At 44.2% G+C, this 25,880-nt stretch overlaps 1 protein-coding gene across 5 annotated transcripts in view; it reads left to right on the top strand.

Annotated features, from left to right (window-relative positions):
• Positions 1–25,880, top strand: part of LOC311255343 (dedicator of cytokinesis protein 3-like) — a 190,590-nt gene that overhangs the window by 110,974 nt on the left and 53,736 nt on the right. For all 5 annotated transcript variants that reach the window (XM_084349745.1, XM_084349746.1, XM_084349747.1 and 2 more), the window contains exons 6-9: positions 16,100–16,248; positions 19,402–19,486; positions 23,853–23,894; positions 23,993–24,147. In XM_084349745.1, the coding sequence (XP_084205871.1) occupies positions 16,100–16,248; positions 19,402–19,486; positions 23,853–23,894; positions 23,993–24,147 (431 nt within the window). The remainder of the gene's footprint in view (positions 1–16,099; positions 16,249–19,401; positions 19,487–23,852; positions 23,895–23,992; positions 24,148–25,880) is intronic.

Here is a 25,880-nt window from a genome sequence, read left to right on the forward strand (position 1 = left end):
ATGTATAATCATCATGAATAATTGAATATTAAAGACGTGAGATGTCAGAGATGTGATGTTGATTAATTGATTAAGTATCAGCCTGTTTTGTTATCGTCAGTCGTTCCTGATCTCTGACCTGAGTAATATGTTTGTGAACCTCTACACACACGCTGCCACACTGGAACTTAAAATACATATAAAAATACTTTACATTATACAGAAATATATTTCTAGTATTCTTCCACCCTCATTTTAATTATAGAAAACATAAGAAAAACCTCCCCTCAGGATTTAGTCCTCAGTGCCGTTGCATGTCCACAGTACCAGGACATGTTTGCACAGTTCTAGTTGTGATCCACAGTTACTGTCTGAAATCAAATCTTGGATCGTGATGGCTGCGATGGATTTGAACTCTGATGGATTTGAACATAGTTGGACACATCTGGACCCAGAGTCAGTCAGTGTTGCTGTGTATGTGCAGGACATGACGGAGAGCTATCTGATCCGTCGCCTCTCCTCCAGGCCTCTGTTGTCATTTTCTGTACAGTCTGACTGACAGCTCAGCGTAGTGAAGCTAACAGCACAGTGTTAAAATGACACCTCTCGTTTTGGCCTTTGACACACATCAGTGTGTGTGTGTGTGTGTGTGTGTGTGTGTGTGAGATAAAGTTGAGAGGTGACTGTGGAGCGGAGGTGTCACTCCTGCAGCCTCCCTGTCCTAAAAGCACATCAGTGTGTGTTTAAGGTGCACGTGTTGAAAACAACCTCCCGTCATCATAAGACTTACAGAGTTGGAGCTGAAGCAGACAGCCAATCACACGGCTCATCAGGCACTCGGTTATCATGAAGAAGGTGACGGCAGCTGGCTTGTTGTCAGAGTGACGGGTGCCCGAAGAGGACAAAAAGGGTGAATGAGTGGTAATCAGCGCTATGTTGCTGCGGTCAGAGCAGATATAATGGTGTTGTTTCCTTAAGATGAATCCGAACCGAGCTTTTACTGACAGAACCAGTGAGATTCTTGAAAACGTCTAGAACGTGAACGCCATGTTTTACTTGTTCTACTTCATCGCTAAGAGTTTGTCTGTATATTTGCATTCTGGTCTTTTGAAGCAGCTGCTGAGGAGAAAATGTTTGCACTGTTATGTTGGGTAAGAAAAAAGGTGTATCTGGGCCCAAACTGGCAGCTCGACGGTACGGCCGGGCGACTCTGGTAAAAGTAGAAGTACTGATTCAACTCCTTTACTCCAGTAAAAGTAATAGAGTACAGGCTGTGAAATGTAATCAGACTATCACAGTAAAAAGTTTCCCTCTGAAGGACATCTGTGGTCAAAGCTAACTGAAGCTCAGCCTTGATCTACAGCACATCTTCTGTCCAACACGACCTTCTTCTTTTCAACACTGACCTTCTTCTGTCCAACACGACCTTCTTCTGTCCAACACTGACCTTCTTCTGTCCAACACCGACCTTCTTCTGTCCAACACGACCTTCTTCTGTCCAACACTGACCTTCTTCTGTCCAACACCGACCTTCTTCTGTCCAACACCGACCTTCTTCTGTCCAACACAACCTTCTTCTTTTCAACACTGACCTTCTTCTGTCCAACACGACCTTCTTCTGTCCAACACGACCTTCTTCTTTTCAACACTGACCTTCTTCTGTCCAACACGACCTTCTTCTGTCCAACACAACCTTCTTCTTTTCAACACTGACCTTCTTCTGTCCAACACGACCTTCTTCTGTCCAACACGACCTTCTTCTGTCCAACACTGACCTTCTTCTGTCCAACACCGACCTTCTCCTGTCCAACACTGACCTTCTTCTGTCCAACACTGACCTTCTTCTGTCCAACACCGACCTTCTTCTGTCCGCTTCTGTAGTTGTCTGACAAGAACAGGTGATCAGACTTTGATCAGATTCAGGACTTTTAGTCATGAAGCCTTCTGCTCTGCTCTGTTAAACTCTGACTGCTCGGTCAAAGTGAAGGTTTCTATAATCAACACGATGAAACGAGGTGTTGTTTGTGTGTGCGGCGATGACACACCAACGGTTCTGCTCGCTCTCTTTCTGTCTTTCACGGACACACAAACATCACACGTTTGATTTCGAGGCTCTCCGTGGGCAACAGCCTCGAGACATAAGCTTTGTTGTCAGACGTCTTTATCATCAAGTGTGCTGTGCATCACTATCTTTAGAGGATACACCTCGCTCGCTGCGTCTCCTGTCAGCTCGGTGCTCTCGCTCCAACATTGCAAAAGTGGAGAGGAGCTTCCTGCTGCAGACTGGCCTGTGGGTGGGTGGGCGAGAGAGAGAGAGAGGGAGAGAGAGAGAGAGAGAGAGAGGGTGAGAAGAGAGAGATAAAGAAAGATGAGAAAGATGGAGACTGTGAGCAGGTCAGAGGATGGGAGAGAGGCAGAATAAGGTTTAGGTCCACATCTACAGACACAGGCAGAGGGAGGGAGGCGGTGCTGCTACACAACACTGTGAGTGGATCTCAACTCGTTTGACAGCCTGTGATTTTCTCCTCGTCTGACGCTCTGGATGCTTTTTAGCCGCTCGACAGTGTTCGAGCCAGAGAAAGGAGAGAAACGAGTGGATTTATCAGCCTCTCACACCTGTAAGTAGCTGCAATCTTCTCCTGCATTTGGACATAAAAGTGTGTCTGTTTTAAAACACGTCTGTTATTCAGGTGTGTGTGTGTGTGTGTGTGTGTGTGTGTGTGTGTGTGTGTGTGTGTGTGTTGGAGTTTGACAGTGAAAGTGTGTTTTTGTCCATACTTGTTGTATCTAAGCGTGTGCGTCCGTGTCTGTCCAGGATCTATAGGCTTTAATAAGTGCACTGTCATATATTTGCCATGGTGAGTCACCCGTCGTTGCCACGGTGACGGGGCCATTGTTGGTGTACTGTACTGAAGCTGTTGTTCTTCTTTATTACATCAGTGGAGCTTTATGTCCGCTGATGTTTGGTTGTTAGTTGTGTAAGATCGTGCGTAGTTATAATCCTCCGTGACGTCCAGCAATATGTAGCTTAACTCACCTACTGATGTAATATTTAAAAAAATAGTGAAGTTATGATGAAGAAGCTGTCTGTTAATAGTGTCGTCGTGAGTGTCGGTGTAACTGATGTGCAGCTGTTTCCTTCATGAAGTAAAAATGTCAGGTGATAATGAATTTGGATGGATGTTTGAGAAGTTTACGTGGACTACAGAGTTCCTTACAAAACACAGCAACTTGTAGTTTTCATTTTCTGTGGGTCAGTGCAGAGTAAAGACATCGTGTAAAATAAACAGTGAAGACACGAGAACGTCACCAGTCACAGCCATATCACTGCCATTTGGTACAAAATATAGCCAACGACATGTAGTAGCAGCCTGAATGTGTCTAGCTGGTCACTCTCCAGTAAACTTTAAACTAATGTTGGCGAGGGATTCATATTCTCCTGAAAAAAGAGACATTTTCAATCCCAGGAACAGACACACTCTGCCAGTCATTTTATTGGGATCGTGTGAGATGATTGGACGGCCTACCTATACCTGCCATCCTGCCTGCCTGCCTGCGTGCTCTCTGCCTGTACGACCAGAATCTTGCACACAGTTTGGCAGATATTTGCTAACGCTCAGCAGGCTAGTGGCACAAGAGCGTCAGAGGAAGTGCAACCAAATTTCCCAGTGCTAACATGCTAGCTTGACAGCGGTGAGTAACAATAGCCGTGTTTGTTATTAACGCTCGTTGTGATTATGTCGAGTGTGTTCTTACAAAGAGGTCGTTCAGCAGCTAACTCAGTGATGTTAGCGCCGCACAGTGAGCAGTAACTGCCGGGCTGAGCAGCCTTTTCAAACTGAGGTACGTTCGCCACAACTCATTTCCTCTGTATGACTGTAAAGTTGTGTCTTGTAGCCCTGAAGTTGCTCTGATTCCTGACCTCATTATCTTTTTTGGTCCAGTGCAGCTACAAAATCAATTTTTCCAAGTTTTTGTTTCAGTATCAGGAAGAATAATTTGCCTCTTGGACGTAAAAATAATAATCAACTTCAATACACATTAAAGAGTAAAACATGCAGTAATAAAGCAGATAACATTTAAGAAAGTCAGTTTTAAATAAATGGATTTTTTAAAAGTGATTTTAAAAGATGACACTGAGTTTGCAGCTCTGATCTCATCAGGTCTTGAAGTCTTGGAGCTCTGACTGTGAAGACACGATCACCTTTGTGAATGAATCTAGAACAAGAAAAGATGCATCTGAAGATCTCGGGGTGCGAGAAGGAGATGAACATATGGCAATAAAAGATCAGTTGAATAACTTGGGGCAAAGCCTCTCAGGGCTTAGTAATCAATCAATAAAATCTTAAAATCAAGTAACCATTTAGAGAAGCATCGTCACCTTTGAGTCTTTGTAAGAGGGTGATCTCCTTCCAACAGTTTCCTTTTACTGCTGTACGTGGAGCTGAAAATCTATATTAACACCACGTCAAGATGTCTTCATTTAGTGAATGTGTTGTTATGAGATGTTAATCAAAGTTTATATTAAGTTCACACAATAGTCAGGCTGTGTTTCTGTCATTGCTTGTTCTGAAGTGTTAGAATGAAGATACATCGTTGTAGTATACGACCTTCATGCAGTTTTTATGCATGATGATCAGAGAAGTTTTGGACCGCCTGGTGCTGATGAGAAGTCAGCAAATGTTTGGTTTGTAAGTTTTTGACGTGATATAACGGAGGTAACATTATGACTATAGATAGTTACTGGGTCAGTAATCAGCCTGACCCAGTTGATTACTGACCAACTTTACATCCAACCGGGTTTGGATGTAAATCCAAGTTTTCTTGCCTGACGTGTGAGTACATCAGGTCTTAAGAGTAAGTGTGGTAACACAGCCACTTCAGTCTGCTGCTGAATTTTTACATCTGCTGTTTTTTTTGTTTTGGGTTTTTTTGTTCAGTTTTTATTCGTATGTATCGACTGTAAATGTGAATTTATCTGATTCCCGGATTTATTAACTCATAAAGTGAATAAACTTCAGACAGGAGTCATAACAGAAGCTATATTCATGCTGCCTGTAGTTCTGCTAGAGAAGTAGTGTTTGTAGCTGAAGGTGGAATGGAGTTGAGATTTCGGGGTCGCAGGGTGCAGCCGGAGTGCTGGGAGGTGCCTTCAGGGACTGTGCTAACATTTGTCCTCCTCTCTGTTCCCACAGTGGAGTCCTGCAATTTATTTCCGTTCTGTTTATTTATGTTCAGTGGATCTAAATCCACCGTACTGTTAACTGCTCTCTGTTTCCTTACATGTGATATTTGTTCCACGTCTGACTCGACTCACTTGTGGTGGAAAATGTATCTCGGTCGGAGAGGAAACTGTCCTCCTGGCCTCATCCTGAACCACACACAGCACGAGACACGACAAGCTGCATCCCCGCTATCATCCTGCTGCTGGCATTACTGAGTGTGTGTGTGTGTGTGTGTGTGTGTGTGTGTGTGTGTGTGTGTGTGTGTGTGTGTGTGTGTGTCTTGCGTGTCACAAGGCAGGTTCACACAAGGTCAGGGGAGGATTTAGGATGGACTTTGCACCACACAACACCCACACACACACACACACACAACACCCACACACACACACACACACACACACACACACACACACACACACACACACACACACACACACATCTTGCCCGCTACATGGTGCCACACTCGTGCTGGAAAAGGTTGTTTTTTGCTCTTTGACAGCCTGGAGTTGTGTTTTTTAAGTTTCAATGAGCAGAATGTGTTTTATTCTGCTCTGTACTTTAGTTAACAGGAAGTCTGTCAGAGATAATAAATATTTATTCCCACCTACAGTTCAGAGTCTAGACTCGACTGTGTTCCCAAACAATCCCAGAAAGAGACGGAGGCATTTATTTAAAAACTTGTTTTTCAGTCTCACAGCTGTGAGAGCAGCTTGAGACGAACACAAACATAAACAATATTAAAAAAAACATATGTAAAGTGATTAAGATGCATTATGTATAGGCGAACCCACAGTAATCCACTGGAATAGGCTGGGATGGAACGTAACTAAGTACATTTACTTTAAGTACTAAACTTAAGTACAATTTTGAGGTACTTGTACTTTGCTTTAGTATTTTCCATTTTAACTTCAGTGACTTTGCAGATTAAATGCTTCATCAGAGCCAAAGTAGCACATATTGACTCTGTAGCTGATTCTGATGATGAGAAAAATGCTCGGATAATCAGTCGACCCGTATTATACAGTATAGACACACATGTAAGTATGTACAGTATATGTGTACTACTACTGAAATCTGTCAAGACGATAAATTATCGAGTGTATTTTCACGTTAAAGTCTAACTTTGAGAGTCTCTAATGTAATCTGTCTGCAAGTACAACATTAACACTCTGACCCCAATCTCAATAATTCAGGATTGAAAGAGACATGAATGAATAATATCCGACCCTCCTGTCTGTGTGTCCGGAGGTTCAGGGTCTCATTCGGTGCTGACGGACCTGTTTGCTGCTGCAGAAAGATTCATTTCACATGAAGCTCCTGCCTCGTTCAGATATTTCCTCACAAAGCAGCGGCAGCGTGTTACAATAACAGCTGAGCAGCCGAGAACAAAATGGATCCAGAGGCTCTTTGTTTGCGCTCCCCGGTGGTTTTCCCCGGCGCGTTTGTTTTCCGTAACGCAGCAGCCAGTTTGACAGGTGTGAAAATGAAGCAGGACGTTTGCTAATGGATCAGAGGTGTTGTGAGCGTCCCCTCTGATTTGAGAGGTGCCAGGCTGACTCACATCCTATTAGGAAGCCTCAAACTGGCAACTTCCTGTAAGTAATCAGTTACACATTACAGATTACCTGATTAAATTTGCAGTCCAACTTGTCAGAGTGAGTTACTTTCCTCCAGCAGTGTGGCTGTGTCGAGTTAACGCGCGTTTCTTCAGTGAGTTGGAGTCATGACGGCAAGTATCTGCCCTGCCGAAGTGTCCTCGAGCCAAATGTTCAGGTTGCTTCTGAAATCATACATTCATTCACTGTGTGGAGGCTGTGTGGCTGTACTGTACAACGCTGAGTCCAAAGGAGTCGGGATCCTGTGTTAAACATAAATAAATAAAATGTGATATTAGCTCTTTGTTAAACGTTTCTGATTCGTTCAGTCTCATCAGCATTATTTCCAGTCAAGGCAGGCAGCTGTGTTCAACAGTCCGGCTCTGTTCAGGCCCAGACGACCCGAACCGACATCAAAGAGCGACCATTAACGATGGCTGACTGTTGCCTTGTGTCACATCGTCTGTGTCCCGACCAAAAGCTCCAACTGAACACACCACAAAGACTTCAGCCGACAGCCGTTAGTCCACCAAAAAGCCGCTGAAACTAGCGCCACAGACGCTCAACAATGGCCTCAACATTGGCCGACCCCCCGACCATCAGCCTGCCGTGTCAGGGCCCATAAAGCCACTCGACACCAGACAACAGACACACACAGTAGCGGAGCAGTTAGAGCCAAACAAACATGAAATTAAAACCCAAACTCTCAGTGGTGTTTGTGATGTTCAAGTTTATAAAAAGATTAAATAATTGATTTGTTTTATTTATTATTCATCCCTCTCTTTTAAAATGAAGCTGCGTCATTGTAAAATATTGAATGAGTTAAAATAGAAATGCTAATCCAACATTTAAACCTCATCAGTTTCTCTGCCGGGCTCCTCAGACTCCTGTGAAACGCAGAAACATGGCCTCTGCTTTTTCTCATTTGTCAGGTGTGAAAATGGAGCAGGATGTCGCTAATGGAAAAGAGGTGTTGCAAACGTCCCGGCAGATATTAGAGCTGTCAGACAGAATCAAATCCTATTATATATTAATGCCACCCTGTGACGACGTGTTGCAGACCCTCCTCTGGTCCCTGAACCTCAGCTTGAAAACCACTGATGTAGTTTTTATGTTGTGGTAGAAAACGCAGGGCTGTTTGTTGACGGAGGGGGCGGTTCTGGTGAGTCTTGCTGGTCTGTGGTCTGTCACAGTGATTAACATCTTCATATTATCTGACTCTGAAAAAGCAAAAGGCCAACGCAGCAATAAAGAGGAGAGTAAGTGTTTGATTTAGTCGGCCGTGGTGAGCGCTGCAGCCCGCCGCAAACATGAGCTGTCCTCCTCCTGGTGCTCGGTTTCACACTTTGCTGGATAAGAAGCAGCTTTCCTGAAATGCAACGTTTGCATCATTGTGTTGTTTTACTTGGCTAATATCAAGATGGCCTGAATATGAGGTCCAATGAAAGCGAACAGCTTCTATAAACGGCATCATTATGTGAGTTTTTGCTCGGCCGGGTTTCGTTCCGCTGAGGTGGTAAAGATGTGTTAAACGATGCTTGTGTGTGTGTGTGTGTGTGTGTGTGTGTGTGTGTGTGTGTGTGTGTGTGTGTGTGTGTGTGTGTGTGTGTGTGTGCGCGCGCTCCCTCTGGATGTGAAGGTGTGATTACTCACTCCAGCTGGGGAAAGAGGCAGAGGAGGCAGTTAGAGAGGGAGGGAGGTAGGAGGGAGACTAAATCCACAAATAGTCGACACAAAAGAGATTTCCACTCCGCAGCCGAATAAAAACTTTAGTGCTCGGTTGGACCTCTGAGACTGCGATAAACAAATCTGGAGGTTTCATTTCGAGGCAGCGTCTCTCTGTCTGAGGCGTGGATGGTGTGCCGGCGAGAGGCGGGGAGGAGACTCGGTTCCCTCCTGCCGTGCCGGCTGCTGCACCTGTTTCTAGTCCAGTGGATTGACTCAGAAGAAGGTCAAAGGTCAGAGCACATCCACCCACTGACTGGGATGGGATGGGTTTTAAAAGCAGGCAGACTCACTGAGGAACACAAGTACAGATGGCAGCGATAAAACCTGTCCTCATGATTTTATTTCACAACTGTAGGAAAATAAGTTACAAGTCTTCTTTGTGAGGCTGACTCAGAGCGCACCGGGCCGGGGTTGTGAGTATCACTGTTTTGTCCGTGCACTCTGCCCTGTGTTTACAGCACAGGATCTGAAAAGACTGTGTTGGTGTTGTACCTGGAGCATCATAGTTAATGGTCCAATCATGTTTCTGTGAACAGGACAGGAAGTCAGACAGCAGAACGGCATCCGGTCAATTTTCAAAATAAAAACCTTGGTGCAGACCTGAGATCTGCTGCACAACAAACACACCTTAAACAGACAAATAACTTAACGATTTAACTACGCAGCCGACTCAACCACAGCAGGAGCACGGACATCAAGGAGAAATGATGAAATAAACACAATGTGAGCAGTTCAACAGCAGCAGGGCGGCGGTCCCAGACTGTCACAGTGGGAGATGAAGTCGCGTGGAGGACGGAACAAAAACAGAGACGAGCCCAGTGGATTCAAGGGGTCAGCTGCATGGTGACATCAGATAAACTGGTTATTATTCTAATGCTGAAACCCTCCCGTGCACCAGGTTGTCTGTGTGTCAGTTTGAGGCCATTAGATTAAATCCATACCTTCCTCTTGGAGCCCTTCGTCCTCCTCACCTGGCTGCTATTCCAGCCTCGACTGGCTGTGATGGAGTTTGTTTCTGGCTGTAAACTGAATACCAGTCTGCTGTGCCTCAAACCTTTTGGTCTCATGTGGTTCTGCTCTCTCCTCGATTAGTTTTACATTAGACCTGCTGAGTGAGCACTTCCTCCAGTTGGTGAATATTGCTTCTTGTTCATTCATTCATCCAGGTGCTCAGTGTTTATCGCTGTGGCGTCTCTGTGAGCGCTCACCTTCTCTCCAGAGTCTTTCCTTTGTGTTTCTGTTGCACTGAAGGAATTGAGCTCACTTCTCGTATTGAGGTGAACTCGAGCCAAGCGCATACTTTACAGTCTCCCCAGCGGCTCCGGTGGCTGGCAGCAGGCAGCCGGTGTCGGGCAGCTCTCTGGTGTAAAGGTGTTAGTGAGCCTCCCTCAGCCTGCTGCTGTGAATAAGAACAGTGTGCGTTCTGTGTCGGCCGGGTTCTGGCTTTATTCCTGACCCCTGTGCTGCTGCTGCTGTGATTGAGGAGATCCGTCAGCAGCAGAGTGTGTTCTGACAAACTAAAGTTTATAGCCAGTCATACTATAAATGGACATATACAAGCTTTCCCTGAGCGCAGCGGACTGGCTCTGGCTACAGGGAACAATAAAGTCGGTTGTTCGTAGGTTTGATCTCGTGTAAAATCTCGAACATGAACGTAACCTAGTAAGTGATCAATCATCTCTATTGTGAAAGTTTCTCTCTGTTTCTTGATGTGAAACTGTTGCTAAAAGAACAAATGTCTGATTTATTTTTCATGCTGTTTCCACATTTTTCACATGACGACTGACTGTCTGAGGGTTTCTCTGCTTATTTTGCATCAGTTGGTGCAGAGAGCATGTTCGCTGTGACATGTCCATCAGTATTGGACAGCATGGCGTCTTTATGTGTGTGAATGTGGAAAGATCTTTTCATTCATTCATTCATTCATTCTAACTTGTCTCTTGTGATGTCTAGCTGAAATTATCATCATTACTTCATTATTGTTTTGATTAATAGTTGTAGCAGATGTGGATTTAATCATTTAAATCACCAAGAAATTAATGTTTTTTTGCCTATCATATAAATGTAACTGAATAAAATTCATTTAATTTGCCTGAGTTGTATCAGATAGATTTCATCAGCGATGACCCCAAAAAGTCAGATTACTTTACTGTACACTAGCCGTACGCAAATATTAGCAAGCAATGGCGCACACTAACGGTGTGTCTGTGTGTCAACCTCTGAGTGAAGTCAGAACTCAGAGGAGACTCTGGTTCTGGTTCTGGTTCTGGTTCTGGCAGTGGCGGATTTAAGAAATTTGGGGCCCAAGGCAAAGGCAGGCATGGGGCCCTCTGAAATGAGAAGACAACACATAAAACAACAGGTCAATTATACAGATACATACGTTTTAACAGAATACACATGTATTATGTGTTTTACCTGTTGTCCCTCTCTTCCTGTCCCTTTTTCACGTTGTCTCTCTCCCTCATTCTGAAAACAAACACACAAACACAGTATCAGGCTCTGACCCAGTGGTGAAGTGTAAGTATATTTACTCAAGTGCTGACGTAGACATTTTAGGATTTCATGCAACTTCAGTTTTGTCTGCTCCGCTGTATCTCAGAGGCAAATACTGCACTTTCTACTCCACTACTGTACATCATTTACGTTGCTGGTTACATATTTCAAACCCTTCCTGCCCAGTGAAAACCATGTACCCTCAAAATGATGATGTAATGCTAATATTTGTGATAAACTGAAAGAGTCTTCCTTTGTGGGGCGACTTCTTCAGCCAAAACTCTTTAAAACATCGTCTTGGGCCAGCTGGAAAATACATCATGACAAGACTTCAGTGAAGTTAGTTTTAAGTTGGATATTTGACATTCGCAGCCACTCCAACATTTCAAGTGCACCCGTATTGCAGACTTTACAGTAAACACACGGAGAAGACGGCTACAGCGTGTACCGACTTCCTGTTTTCACAATAAAAATGTGGGATATTTAAAGCAGAGATACTGTGTTTAAAGCTATTGAGAAGCTATTGAGCTAAGATGCTAATATTTATATATAGCCTAAAAGTTAATAAAAAATTATGAACAGATGTAAAATGTAAAAACAAGAGGTGTATCTCATGCAGCCAGTGTAGTTACATGATCCCAACATGATTTTGAATCAATTGATCACATGACCTGGAAGCTATTGAGCTAACATGCTAATATTTGCATATAAAAATTGATAAAAATTAATAAAAAATATTTAGAGATGTAAAACGTAAAAACAAGAGGTGTATCTCATGCAGCCAGTGTAGTTACATGATCCCACACTGGGGCAGCTTCTTCTCATCTGTCTCTCTTCTTTACTTTTCTCTTCTATACTCTCCTCTTCTTCTCTCGCCACTTCGCGCGGTTTGTTTTCGTTTTGCTGCTGTCTTCCTGGATCCGTTCTGCACATGTGCAGTAAGATGGACTGATCCAATGTAGTGGAGACTGAAGGGGGGGCCCGACACACACATAATACGATTAGCATTCTGCTGGCATTTTAGGGAGAGGATTTTAATCAAAAACATAATTAATCTGCGCAAATAATTAGTAATAACTGTAATAACTGTATTAACCATAAGTGTATGAGGATTTTTATGGGGCCCTCAGGAACTTGGGGCCCTAGGCAACCGCCTAGTTTTGCCTAATGGTAAGTCCGCCCCTGGGTTCTGGTTCTCTGTCTCCTCTCTGTAACGTTACCTTTATGAGGTAAAGTCCATTTCCCCTCCAGCTCCAGTCAGCAGTCAACATTACAACATTACCTCCATACCACTGCTGCAGTCAGGCTGATAAACAGGAGTGAAGATAAATCCACTTTTTAATCCCACAAGTTCAAAAGTAACTCTGAGCCCGTCAGATCAGAGCAGAATCAGATGAGACTCCAGGTGTTTATTCCTCCAGGAGGTCTGGATCTGCACCCACTCTCTCCTCCAGAGACGACATACTGTGTGTTTAATTCACTCTTACTTTACTCTGTATCTAACTGTCAAATAAACTCTTGGACTGTTTGTTTAGTTTATTTTCTCTTGGCTCTGGTAATGTGTCACCGGCCCTTCTCTTGTTTTTTATATTGGTGTCATTAATGAAAGTAATTAAGGTCTCCTCTTGCTGTAAAAACTCTGAAAGAGGCTCCTGCATCATTAATGATCACATGCTCCTCCAGAATGTTAATATGGCCTCTCAGTGTGTATCAAAGAGCATTAGCTTCTGTCCACTGGGCTTCCCCTGAAAAACAAACGTTAAACAGATGCTGAGGGGAGCCGCTGTGTGTGACTGTTGTTGCTAAGCAACTACTAAAAATCCATATCAAATATGAAACTCTGTGGCTAAAAGTTGTGGTGTTTTTAACCCCGAGTGTTAAAAACATGCTAATCACTCAGCAGAGCCGGGATGGTGCAACGGGGTTCCCGTAAGGAGCTACTGAGGAACAGGAAGCAGCGCTGTGGAGAGGGCTTCCCTGTGGACACGCCGCCTCAGAGCTGTATTATCATTTAGAAAGGACTGTTAAAACAGGAAAACAACCTTTTGAATAATACCACGGTTTAAATACGCTCTCATGCACTCAGGTGCAGACCGATGTGTTTTACCACTGCAGTATTTTCTCGCCTGTTCATTCGTGACAGTGTGATTTGAGCTGTTTCAAGACCAGAATTCAAGGTTTCAATGTGTCTCTAATAGTCTATAAGTCATCCTGGAAAACCTTGTGAAATAAACTGAGGTCAGACTCGAACTTAATACTCTTTTTTTAAGCAGAAATCTTGGCTGTTGCTGCTAAGCTGAAAGGTTTGGCACACACCCCATGTGTGGTGCATGAGCTCATGTGTTGAGGGTGTAAATAACGTCTTTTCAAATCAATTTGGGATCTCGAGGCTTTCTGAGAATTTGATTACGCCGGACGAGCTGTACGGAGACAATTGATGTTTTATTTGGTTGTTTCTCCGTTTTAAATCAAGTCTCCAGCTGCTTCAGTTGTTTAGCAGAACGCTGCAACGCTGTTTTTCCGTGAATCTCCAGAATTTATGGACTAAGAGACTTCACCTGACTTTCCATCAACACGAGGGAGGAGATGATGACTGAGTTTTCAGTTTTAGATGAACTTGCAGAAGATGAGAACTGTGCCAGTAATGTGACAAACTGCAACAAAGGCCATTAAAATGAGATCTAATCTAGACAAAGTGTCAATGAAAACAGCTCAAAGGAGACACACAGGGAAGTCTGAGGTAGTAAAAGGAGAGTGATGTGTATAAGGTTGATGAGCAGAGAGATCCAGACTGATACGTGATATCCATCTTAAGATATCCTTCCTCATCCACAGCTTCACAAATATGTGTAAAGCTCATGGCCTCTTGACTGCTGCGGTGGAGCCATCTGTTCTTCTATCTGATCTCAGAGCCCACTTGTTCCTGGTCGGGGCTTAATTCCGTCCCAGCATGCACTCAGAAAACCTCCCGGGCGAGTCGCTGGTCGATATCAGAGCCGTTTCAAACGAGTTCGCCAAACTCTTCTGTCACATTTCCCCAAAACAGCTCCGCCTCCGCTGCAGCCGGAGTTATATAATGTTCTGATGCACAGAGGCCTCCTGAACACCAGAGACTGAGCTGCTGCTCCTGTCCCGCTATTCATGCATGTATGATCAGCTACATGCATGTATGAAGGTGTGTGTGTGTGTGTGTGTGTGTGTGTGTGTGTGTGTGTGTGTGTGTGTGTGTGTGTGTGTGTGTGTGTGTGTGTGTGTGTGTGTGTGTGTGTGTGTGTGTGTGTGTGTGTGTGTGTGTGTGTGTGTGTGTGTGTGTGTGTGTGTGTGTAGAGACCTTATATATATGAATGAGAACGTACCAACCACATCTCATGCATTAAGTACAGCCACATGTAATGTACTGTATGTATGAGTGTGTAGTTTTAGGTGTATAGACCGTGCACACTTACAATCTCAGAGGACGTCGTGCATGTGTGTGCATGTGTGTGTGTGTGTGTGTGCCTGCCTCTCTGTGTAGAGGAGTTTTCTGCTTACCTCGCTCTCCTGCCAAGAACTGAAGACATTTAACCCGACTGCCTGCTGCTGAGGGCCTGTAGGATAAATTACAATGGAGTGCTAATAATGGAACAAGCTGCAGGGAGGAGTGTGTCCTGGGTTTTGTGTGTGTTCCTGGTTTTGTGTATGTGTGTGTTTGTAATGCAGTTGCTGTCCTTGTCTCATATTCCACTTTCACAGTGGACAAGACGCCACCAGGACCCGCTAACGTCTGGCTTTTGTTTTTAGCGTGAATAATTCAATCTGGCATCAAATGCATTTGTGATGATAAATGTGACACAAGAAAATAAAACACAGAGAGACAAACTCGTCTCCTGGTGATGGGAGAGGAGTCGACGGCCTTTTTTTAGCAGCTTTACTAATGTTTAAAAATCCTGCATATACACTAAAAATAGTATATCACCAAACAAGCGTAGTTTAAGTGTGTGTGTGTGTGTGTGTGTGTGTGTGTGTGTGTGTGTGTGTTCCTTATAAACCTTCACTGGACTATTTTGTCTTAAGAAATCTCTGGGAAATGAAGGCTGAGTGGGGATCCAGTTTTGGGAGTGTGGAGCGACTCTGTTCACACTTAATTAGATTTAGCAGTTACTTCAGTTATCAAACAGGAATGCCATGAAAAGTCCTGTTAATTCCCGCGCACAGAGAGATCTTTGTGATGTTTTTGAATTCACTCTTTTTTTTGCTGGAATTTGATCTTTTGGGGGGATTTGAATCTCTGCACCACAAAAACAGATGAAGCAAGTTCAGTTGCTTCCGACTCGCCTCTTTACGTCCAACCAAAGATGTTCAGTGAGCATTGATATAAAACAGGAGTAAAGCTGGAACCAGTTGATTCTGTATAATGTATAAGCCACAGATATACTACATCATATCAAAACTGATTATAGACTGTCAGAATAAAATAATATGTCTGATCGTTAACATGAAGCCTCAACAGGATTAAAAGACCTTCCATCTCATTAACATATATATAAATATAGATGAATATCTGACCATGATCCTGTGTTTGTTCTCGTTAACGCGGCCCTCTGAACAGAAATGTTACTCAGTCTCTGTCGTCAGTAACGTCACATCTCCGTGTTGGAGTCCCGAACCTCTCCGTGTCTTATCTTCAGTGGCGAACACAATGATCTAGCTCAGAGGAAGATGTCAGCGGTTTGTTCCTGCCTTCTGTTGTTTTCTCACTGACTGTTGGAAACAGTTGCAGTGCAGCTGGATTGGCGTCTGTAAGTGTGTTTGTTGTTATGAGCTCTGCGATAGACTGTGATCCGTTCACACTGCCTCTCTGCCTCCTGGCCAACACATGCTGGCACTGAGCTCCAGCTCTCTCTGAGAGGATAAATAGCAATAATCTGCTGAAAACCTTCTCTGTGTTACAGTGTGAGGTGCTATTGTTCGAGCGGTGCCAGAGAAGACGGCTTTAATCAGCTTCTTCACCAGTTGGACAAAATGAATCGAGTGTGCTGAACAACAGATGAATCTGATGTCTCTCTCTGTGTCTCTGTCTCTCTGTCTCTCCATTAGAAACACAAGGTGGATCTGTTCTACAAGGTCCGCCACGTGATGATGGAGCTGATCGACCTGAGGAGGCAGCTGCTGTCGGGTCACCTGACGCAGGACCAGAGCCGAGACGTCAAGAGACACATCACCGTCAGACTGGACTGGGGCAACGAGTGAGAACACACACACACGCAGGATTTACACACACACATTTAAACACGACGAAAATGTAAAGAGATGTGAAGTCCAGACTGAAAGTTAATTATTGACTTTGGAAACAATTTCATTATAAGGAGGGCTGCAACTGACCATTAATATGCTCATTATTTTCACAATTAATCGAAATATCGTCAGTCTAGAAAATGTGACAATTTTTATAAAACGCTCACCACCACTCATGTCCCAGAGCCAACAGTCCAAAACCCAACGACTCTTCATTTACTACCAGAAATAAGAAAGAAAAGCAGAAGATCGTCACATTTAAGAAGCTGGAACCAGACAATGTTCGACAGTTTTGCTTGAAAAGTGACTGAAACAAATAATCAATTATCAAAATTATTGGTGTAAACATGTATCAGAAAATGCTCCACATTAATGCATCACTAATTATAATCCCATCCCAGTCTCCCTCTCTGTCCGTTCACGTCTTTGTCGTCTCGCTGCGTCTGCCGTGCGTGATGCGCTCTGATAGGTCGACATCAGTCTTGTGATGTTGGGAAGGCGGCGTGCGATGACGCCAAATAACAATAATCGTGAAGTGTTTGCACTTTGTTCCTTCCCACCTCTAGTTCAGGATGAAACATGCTTGTATATGAATACAGGTTAATAGTTGTGTTTGACTTGAAGTGTGTTCCTCTGAGGAATAACACAAACATCCTCCACGTCGACGTGTTGATGTTTAAAGATGATCTGACCTCTGAATCAGAGCTACAGACGGCAGATCAGCCGGCTCCCCCGACTCCCACTCAGGGCAAATACAAGCGTGATTGGAGGCAGGTGGATGAAGCCGTACACCCGTGGGTGAAAAGACTCGTGGGAGCTTGTCAAAAGGCTGATGGGAAAACAAATGAAATGGAGGGAGATTGGCTGTCGACTTGGGATTGAGGTATTAATGCTGGAGAAATGAAAGGTGGGAGGCTCAGGACTGTAACAGGTTATTTAAAGCTGCAGTCTGCCGTCTGCGAGGCGGAGACAAACTGAGGAGACGTGTGCGCTCACAAGATGGATGAGGACAATTAGCAGTGTAGTATTATTATCACTGTGATAGAAACTGATTCACTATTAGAACAATTTAGTTAACAAATGGGATTTTATTATAAAAGGACACTAATCCTCTTTCTTAGAACGGTTGGTCCGGTGTATCATTCATGAAGATCTAGTTCAGCAGCTTGATCCAGTGGATACTACCAACACTGTTATTAGTCCCTAGTCTACTTAGTCAGCGCTTCAACGGCCTTGAGAGTGCGTCAGTTACAGAGTCGTGAAGCCATGACGGATTATTAAAGGCTAACTCTGAAGTTAGCATCGCCCTGATTCCCTCCACAAAAAGCCTGTAAGATTTTTGTTTTGGATCGCCGAAAATAAACCGTTTACATGTGTTGTTCATCAAGATAATCTCCACAGATGAACACCACTTGTAAATTAAATGTGTAGCAGTAAAAAGCTAATGCTAGGCTACAAACACGATGACATCACGGTCACATGACTTAAACGTCTCCACCACTGAGCGTCTTACTGCACAATTACTATCCAGGTTTTCTATAAACTGATCAATGCACAAGTTGTAAAGTCAGAGTGAGAACAGTGTGTAACTAAAGTGGGCCTGTAAAGACGGACTAGTGAGGAGATGAGTCTCCGTGTTCGCTGTGAGGACGTTTAATGTCCCCGACAACCTCTGTAGTCTCATTTACCTCACTTTATTTACCTTTCATTATACAGTAGAGTTTTAAAGTAGACCTAGTAATCAGTGTTTCTAACGGTGAAGTCAAATATCCGCCCTTGCCTGAGTGACTTCATGTTGCACAGATAGCGACATTAGCTAGTCAGTCAGCTTAGCTAATGTAAGGGTGTAAAATGAAGGGTTACTTACACCGCCAAACATTAAAGTGACTGATGTGCAGTCTCTGATGTCATTGCTCATAAACCAGACAAACACTGAGCATGAAGTATTTCAAGTTAAATGAGGTATTACTGCCATAATTAATAAAAGGACAGGACTGATTTTTAGACACAAGTTGGAATAACCTGGTGGTGATGTTAATGTATATATGTCTAAACATAAGGTGTCCGAGATCTAGATAAGATAGATATACAGAGATATCTGGAGCAGGCAGTGACTTGCCACATAAAGACGAACGAGGACCGAGCTCATAAACATTTTAAGCCACCGTCGCTCTCAGAAACAAGATAACTAGCTGCTGCTGATCCCACCGAGCAGATCGCTGCTGATTCAGTCCTCAGCTGGTGAGAGAAGTGACATGTCGGGTTAAAACAAGCAGCAGGCGAGGCAGCAGCATCAGTTTACAGCCTCAAAGCTAATTCACACTGAAAGGCAGCGTGATGGAGGAAACGAGCTCGGCTGCATCTTCCTCTGCTGAGGATGTGTCATTTTTATTTTACGTTAAACGGCTTCAAGTGCTCCATTTCATCCATGTTCTGTTATTAATCTCACGGTCAGGTGAAAGAAAATTAATCAGCAACTAGAAAATAATCTCCAAATTAATAGATAATGACAGGATGGACGCACAAATAACATCATATAAGAGAAATAAAGGGAACCAGGTCAGTGTTGCTCCCTCAAACGTTGTCTTGGCATCGTATGAATAGAGGAGTAAAACGTGGAGGATAAAATCTTCAGTTCTTAAACTTTATCAGCCAGAGAATGATGTGATCCTCTGCCTCTGGAGTCTTGGTTAAACTAAAATTTACAGGCCCTCCTCAGCCACCAGTCATACAGAAAGAGACATTTAGTTTCTCATTCAGACTTAAAGGAAACGTTTTACTGAGAAAATCCTGCACCGGGTCTTTAGACGAAGGTCACCGGCCTGAAAGTGAAAGATGTGTTTTTTGAGATTGAACAGAAAGTAATCCTGAGGAACAATATCCCTGCAGACCACACGGAAAATGACTGTAATAAACTGTGTGTGTGTGTGTGTGTGTGTGTGTGTGTGTGTGTGTGTGTGTGTGTGTGTGTGTGTGTGTGTGTGTGTGTGTGTGTGTGTGTGTGTGTGTGTGTGTGTGTGTGTGTGTGTGTGTGTGTGTGTGCAAGGTTTGTGTGAAGGTCACAGGAGACACTGACGTTCTCCCTCTCCCTCTCTCTCTGTCAGACACCTCGGTCTGGACCTGGTGCCAAGGAAGGAGTTTGAGATGGTGGACGAGGACCAGATCAGCGTGTCGGATCTCTATAAGATGGTGAGAGCTTAGTGTGTGCAGGAACTCTCAGCTGTTCAGACTGGATAACCTGAGGGGGTTTGAGTAACACCGGACCCGAAACACCCAGTAATCCTGGACTACAGCACCATTATCAGTGCAGGAGGAGATACTAACGACTTCGCCCCAAACATCTTCATCAGAGATTGTAAAGTCCATTCTAGGGTTGTCTCAGTGAGAAGCTATCAAGGTTGAGGTTATTATTTATAGATAGATAGATAGATTTATGTTATATAAATTTTTATATGCCTATACGTTTATAGCAAAGAGCTTTAGAGGGATTTTGGAAACCTCTTCGAGCAACTCTGAGCACAGAGGGGACATTTTTACAGTTGCCATATATCTCCGTGTTGTGATCTCTTTAATTTCCACCATTAGAGCGTCGTTGCGTTGGGTTGGAGATGTGAGCGCGTCTCTTATGAGATCGACAGCAAACGTTATCCTGCACGATGCCGTGTTTCAGAGATATAAGTGGTAACTGAGAGGAGCGTCGGTGTGTCTGCTGCTGCTGTGAATCAGCCACCTGCTGCTGTGTGGTGCTTCCCTCCTGCTGGTCTCGTCCTTCTGCTTCTGTTTTTACTTCTTTTTAAAGATGCTTCACACTCACAACTGAGAGCCGCCAGCAAAACCCTCCTTTTATATGAAGAACACAACTTTATCTACACCTCATATATAAAATGAGGCTGTCTGAGCTTCAGTGTTTTTATTTTAGCACAAGAAACTTACGTACAATTTTGAGGTACTTGTACTTCACTAGTGAATCCACTACGTTTATTTGATAACTGTAGTTACCACTTACTTTGCAGGCTTAGTAGAATTACTACTTATAGTAATACAATGGTGTTATAATGCAATATTGTATATTAAGATACATTAAAAAAGTATTCTTCCCCGTAGTTCACAAGCTGCCCAGCAGATGAACTTTACCAGCTGCAACATGAAAGTGATGAACACATTAATCTTTTAATAATTATAATCCAGTGATATAATATATTATTCTGAAATATGGCATTCTGCATACTGAGTACATTTACTTTAGGTACTTTTGTACTTTTACTTCAGTAAACATGTAATGTGTGACTTGTACTCCACCACCGCTCTTTAATGACTGCGACATGCTGTCGTTAATCATTTTGACTTTTATTTGAGTTGTTTCTGCCTTTGAGTCGTGCGTTAATCATCAGAAATACAGGTTGAAAACACAGAGATGATCTAATAAAGGGAATAAAGGGTGGAGATATTTAGCTTCTTCTCCGTCACCACGTGAGTTTGAGTATATTTTTAATCTTCAGATGTAAAATGTGCCTCCTCATATGCCGTGGAAATAACTCTGAACATGGCAAAAATACATTTCTTTAAATACTTTGTTCTGTACTGTCTGCAGTTTGGATCTGTGCGTCATTCTGCGTCAGAGATCCTATTAGAAGTTGCAGACCGGAGCTCCTGGGTGGAGGTGTGAGGAGTATTCTCGGTCGTCCTCGGTCTCTTACTAACACTTTGCTCTGTGTTCTTACATCAGTCCCGCTTTAAATAGCCGAGCTGCACCAGTAAACGCTGTAGTCGTGGTGATTCCCCCTTTGTTCCGTTGCCTGGAGACCGGTCTGGAGACGGAGCGAGGGAAAGAGAAGAAAAGAGAAACGGAGAGACAAAGTGGTGAAGATGATAGATGATGGGATGGAAGGTGGACAAGGAGCAAACATCAGACATCTGAGGGATATAAAGGCCTTTTTCATTCACGTCAGATCCTGTTTCAGTTCAGACTGGTTTCTTTACAGACACTGATGAGAAGAAAGTTACACAGACAGCTGACAGATATGAAAGTATAAGTCAGATGCTTCTGCTGCAGTAAATTGTTCCTTTATTTTAGTAATGGAAGGAACCTTTCTCTTGTGTTTAAGTCTCGGTGGTAAATCTGACAAAATCACAAGATAACATCAGATTAAACTTTCTGTGGTGAACTTGTGTAACTGCAGCAGCAGAACGACATACTGGACTACAAAGTTCAGCTTTATGAGCTGATACTTGTTGGATAGATTTCGATTAATTACAGGAATATATTTGCTTTTTTCTACTTAGAAAAGTAGCGTGTTGAGTACTTTAGAGTTACCACATGTTTCAGTAAAACCTCACTGTGACTCGTTGTGCATGTCAGTTACATTGTCCAGACAGCGTGTAACCAACTGTACATGAACATTTGAATGTGCCGACTCTAAATATATAAATATGTAAATATATATAATGTATAACATCACATCATAGAGCTGTTTAACACTTGTTTTAGGTGGTGATGAGACGCTGACTGTGGATAATGAAGTAATGTAGTCATAGTGAGAACATTAAGTGTCATCAACAGGCTTTCTAAAGACCATCAACATGCAGTGAGTGGGAACCCAGAGGGGAGTTGTGTCCATACAATAATGTCCTTAATGTGCAGACGCTTGTTGTGTTTGACGATCCAGTCGACCTGAAGGCGGCTCGGATGATATTTCTCTTCCGCCAGCCGAACACATCGAAGCAGTAAAACATTACTGATTGGTTACCTGGAAGAATTGAGTGTTAAGAAGGCGAGAGATGAGAGAGTGGCTCCAGGCTGGCGTTAATTTTCTGCTCAGGTTGGGATATTTGCAGATGGCTTGCATTTGACAGTCATTACTTCAATTCATCAAACAGGTTTTCACTTCTCACTCGCTCTGCTCTCACACAGCCACGAGGAGATTTAGAGAGACGAGTCGCAGTAATGAGTCTCTGGGGCGTTTAAACATTTTCATCATCGAGGAGGAGAATGAAGAGAGAACAGAACGGAGAACAATAGAGCAGAGCAGAGGATAACAGCTCGGGAGGAAGAGGGGAGGGAGAGAGGAGACGAGGAGAGAGGAGACGAGGAGAGAGGAGACAAGGAGAGAGGAGACAGGAGACAAGGAGCAGAGCAGAGGATAACAGCTCGGGAGGAAGAGGGGAGGGAGAGAGGAGACGAGGAGAGAGGAGACGAGGAGCAGAGCAGAGGATAACAGCTCGGGAGGAAGAGGGGAGAGGAGGGGAGGAAGAGAGGAGAGAGGAGACAAGGAGCAGAGCAGAGGATAACGGCTCGGGAGGAAGAGGGGAGGGAGAGAGGAGACGAGGAGAGAGGAGACAAGGAGAGAGGAGACAGGAGACAAGGAGCAGAGCAGAGGATAACAGCTCGGGAGGAAGAGGGGAGAGGGGAGAGGAGAGAGGAGAGAGGAGACAAGGAGCAGAGCAGAGGATAACAGCTAGGGAGGATGAGGGGAGAGGGGAGAGGAGAGAGGAGAGAGGAGACAAGGAGCAGAGCAGAGGATAACAGCTAGGGAGGATGAGGGGAGAGGAGGGGAGGAAGAGAGGAGAGGAGAGAGGAGACAAGGAGAGAGGAGACAAGGAGCAGAGCAGAGGATAACAGCTCGGGAGGAAGAGGGGAGGGAGAGAGGAGACGAGGAGAGAGGAGAGAGGAGACAAGGAGCAGAGCAGAGGATAACAGAGCTGGGGAGGAAGAGGGGAGGGAGAGAGGAGAGAGGAGACGAGGAGAGAGGAGACAGGAGACAAGGAGCAGAGCAGAGGATAACAGCTCTGGAGGAAGAGGGGAGAGGAGGGGAGGAAGAGAGGAGACAAGGAGACGAGGAGAGGAGACAAGGAGCAGAGCAGAGGATAACGGCTCGGGAGGATGAGGGGAGAGGAGGGGAGGGGAGGGGAGACAATGAGACAAGGAGGGGAGAGGAAAGAGGAAAGAGGAAACAAGAAGAGGCGAGAGGAGACAAGGACAGGGCACAATGCGAGGAAAGGAGAGGAAAAAATGGGAGGAGATGAGCAGAGGAGATGAGGGAATGAGCAGAAGAGAGGAAACAAGAAGAGGAGACAATTCGAGGAAAGGAGAGGAAACAAGAGAGGAAGGGAAACAAGGAGAGGAGATGAGAGAGGGGACTAAAGAGGAAACAAGGGAAGGAGAGACATAGAGAGGAGATGAGAGAGGAGACAATAGAGTAGAGAGAAAGCAAGGAGAGGAGGGGAGGAGACAAGGAGATGAAACAAGATGAGAAAGCAAGGACAGTAAAGGATGCAAGGGGAGGAGAATAGGTAAGAGGAGACAAGGAGAGGAGGGTGAACAGGGAGAAGATAGGATACTAGGAGAGAAAACTGGAAATCAGGAAAGGTGAGGAAATGAAAAGAGGAGAGGAAGCAAGGTGAGGAGAGAAGGAGACTAGATGTCAGGAAAGGATACAGGACAAGCAGAGGAGATGGGAACAGAGGAAAGGAAACTAGGAGAGGAGGCGAGGAGAGGAGACGAGGAGAGGCTGATAGTTACACCTGATGTAATGATTTGTGTTCCTCTCTCTGACAGCACCTGTCGAGCAGACACAGTGTCCAGCAGAGCACCACACAGGTAACTGCAGTACAGTCTGAGTAATCCTGCGTACATCTACTCAGCTTCTGAAGTATTACTGCTAATTCACGTGTGCTTGTGTTGTCGTGGATTTCCAGGGTGACGGGAGCCGGCAGCGACACGGGGAGCCCTGCAGGGTTCCTGTCCCACACCACCTACTGGTCAACCTGAAGAGCTTCACCTACAACAGCATCGGAGAAGACACGGACATCTTCTTCTCTCTGTACGACCTGAGAGAGGCCAAGACCATCAGGTAGGAGCGTGCAGACCCTGCAGGTCGGATCTGCTGTATGACGTGAAGATATTACTGCTGCACATTTAATTTACACTTCAAAACAAGCTGAACAAAACCTGTAAGTGTCATAAACCTGTGAGATATTACTTTTGGCAATATTCAAAAATCCAATTTAAAAAATCCCACAGGCTGTTTGTGGAGGGAACCAGGGCGATGCTAACCTCAGGGTTAGCCTGCAAAGATACATCATCCCTACAGCGCTCTATACTCACTGTCTTTCAGCTCTGGTTTTGGTCTCTACCTCCTCAGGGGAAACATGCTGCAAGATTGAGTCCTGAAACCAGAATGACGTTAGCATTTTCGTACTTCTGGTTTCCTCACATCAAAGTCAGGTTTCTTGAATGGGCTTGGTCACCAAGATATTTTCACACTTTGCTCTAAGACATAAAATACATCGTTAAATGTCCCAAATTTAAATAATAAAGCACTTATGTGTCTTTAAAATGGCCGTTGTGTAACGTTCATTATGAACTTGTCGACCACAGAGCTTATTTTTGCAATAATCCAAAATCCCTTTCAGAAATGCTAACGTCCAGCTGCCGTCTGCTGCTGAGCAGGTTGTGTACAGTGGCTTCTTACAGCTTTGTCTCTGAAAACACCTCTGTGAGAGCGCTGACACAGAACCAGGACAGTGAAGTCGGGTCCGGGCAGGTAACCGATGAGCTGAAACTCACTGTGATGCTCCGTGAAGCTGAGAGGAGCTGCAGATTCAGGCGATGACTCTCTGGAGCTGTTTATATCTCAAACATCTCTCTCATAGCTCATATCTGACATCGTGCCGTCATCATGTGGAACAAATAGTAGCAAGTGGCCGCTGAAGCTGCTGTGAATAATACATGACCGCCCCGCGTAATGATCGCTCATCAATTATGCATTAGTGAAGTGATCACAATGCTAAGAGATTACAAATGCTGTGTGTGTGTGTGTGTGTGTGTGTGTGTGTGTGTGTGTGTGTGTGTGTGTGTGTGTGTGTGTGTGTGTGTGTGTGTGTGTGTGTGTGTGTGTGTGTGTGAAAGAAGATATTGTTCCACAGAGGTTCAACCAACACTCCTTCATCTTTCTGCTCTTTGTTTTTCTCTCTCTTCATTGCACACCAGCGAGATACACTGTCCTCTCACAACACACACACACACACACACACACACACACACACACACACACACGCACACACACACACACCAATACATTTGACCTTGGCAGCCTGTTTTCAATGTCTAGTCTGACTCAGCATTAGAGTGTAATGACACAGAGGAGAGGAGAGGCTATTTTCTTTACAGGAAGTCGGACCATCTCCATCCGTGATCATGGCGACGAAAACGGGTATTTCTAAACCTGAACAGAGCGAGGCACAGCGTCGTGACAGGAGAGAAATAGAAAATTCAACCTGAACAAACATAAAGTTGCAACATTAAGAAGCTTTTATTCTGGCGATAATGTTGAAAAAATCATGAAAAATTAAGAAAAAGAAAGAGAAAAAATGTAAACAGGAAGATGAAGTTGATGTTAGATTAAGTTGGTTGGTGTAGTTTTGTATTTCATGACGCTCGCCTGCAGACTTCAACCTGTAATAACTAGAAACTACATGACACATACGACCTGCATCCTGCCACCGTCACTTGTTCATCTCCTCCTTCTACATCAGCCTGTTTCTGCTCCGACAGGACTGAACTTTGATGCTCGTAGTAAAGACT

The sequence above is a fragment of the Pagrus pagrus genome (assembly GCF_965226575.1).
Source record: "Pagrus pagrus genome assembly, chromosome: 3".
Classification (NCBI taxonomy): domain Eukaryota; kingdom Metazoa; phylum Chordata; class Actinopteri; order Spariformes; family Sparidae; genus Pagrus; species Pagrus pagrus.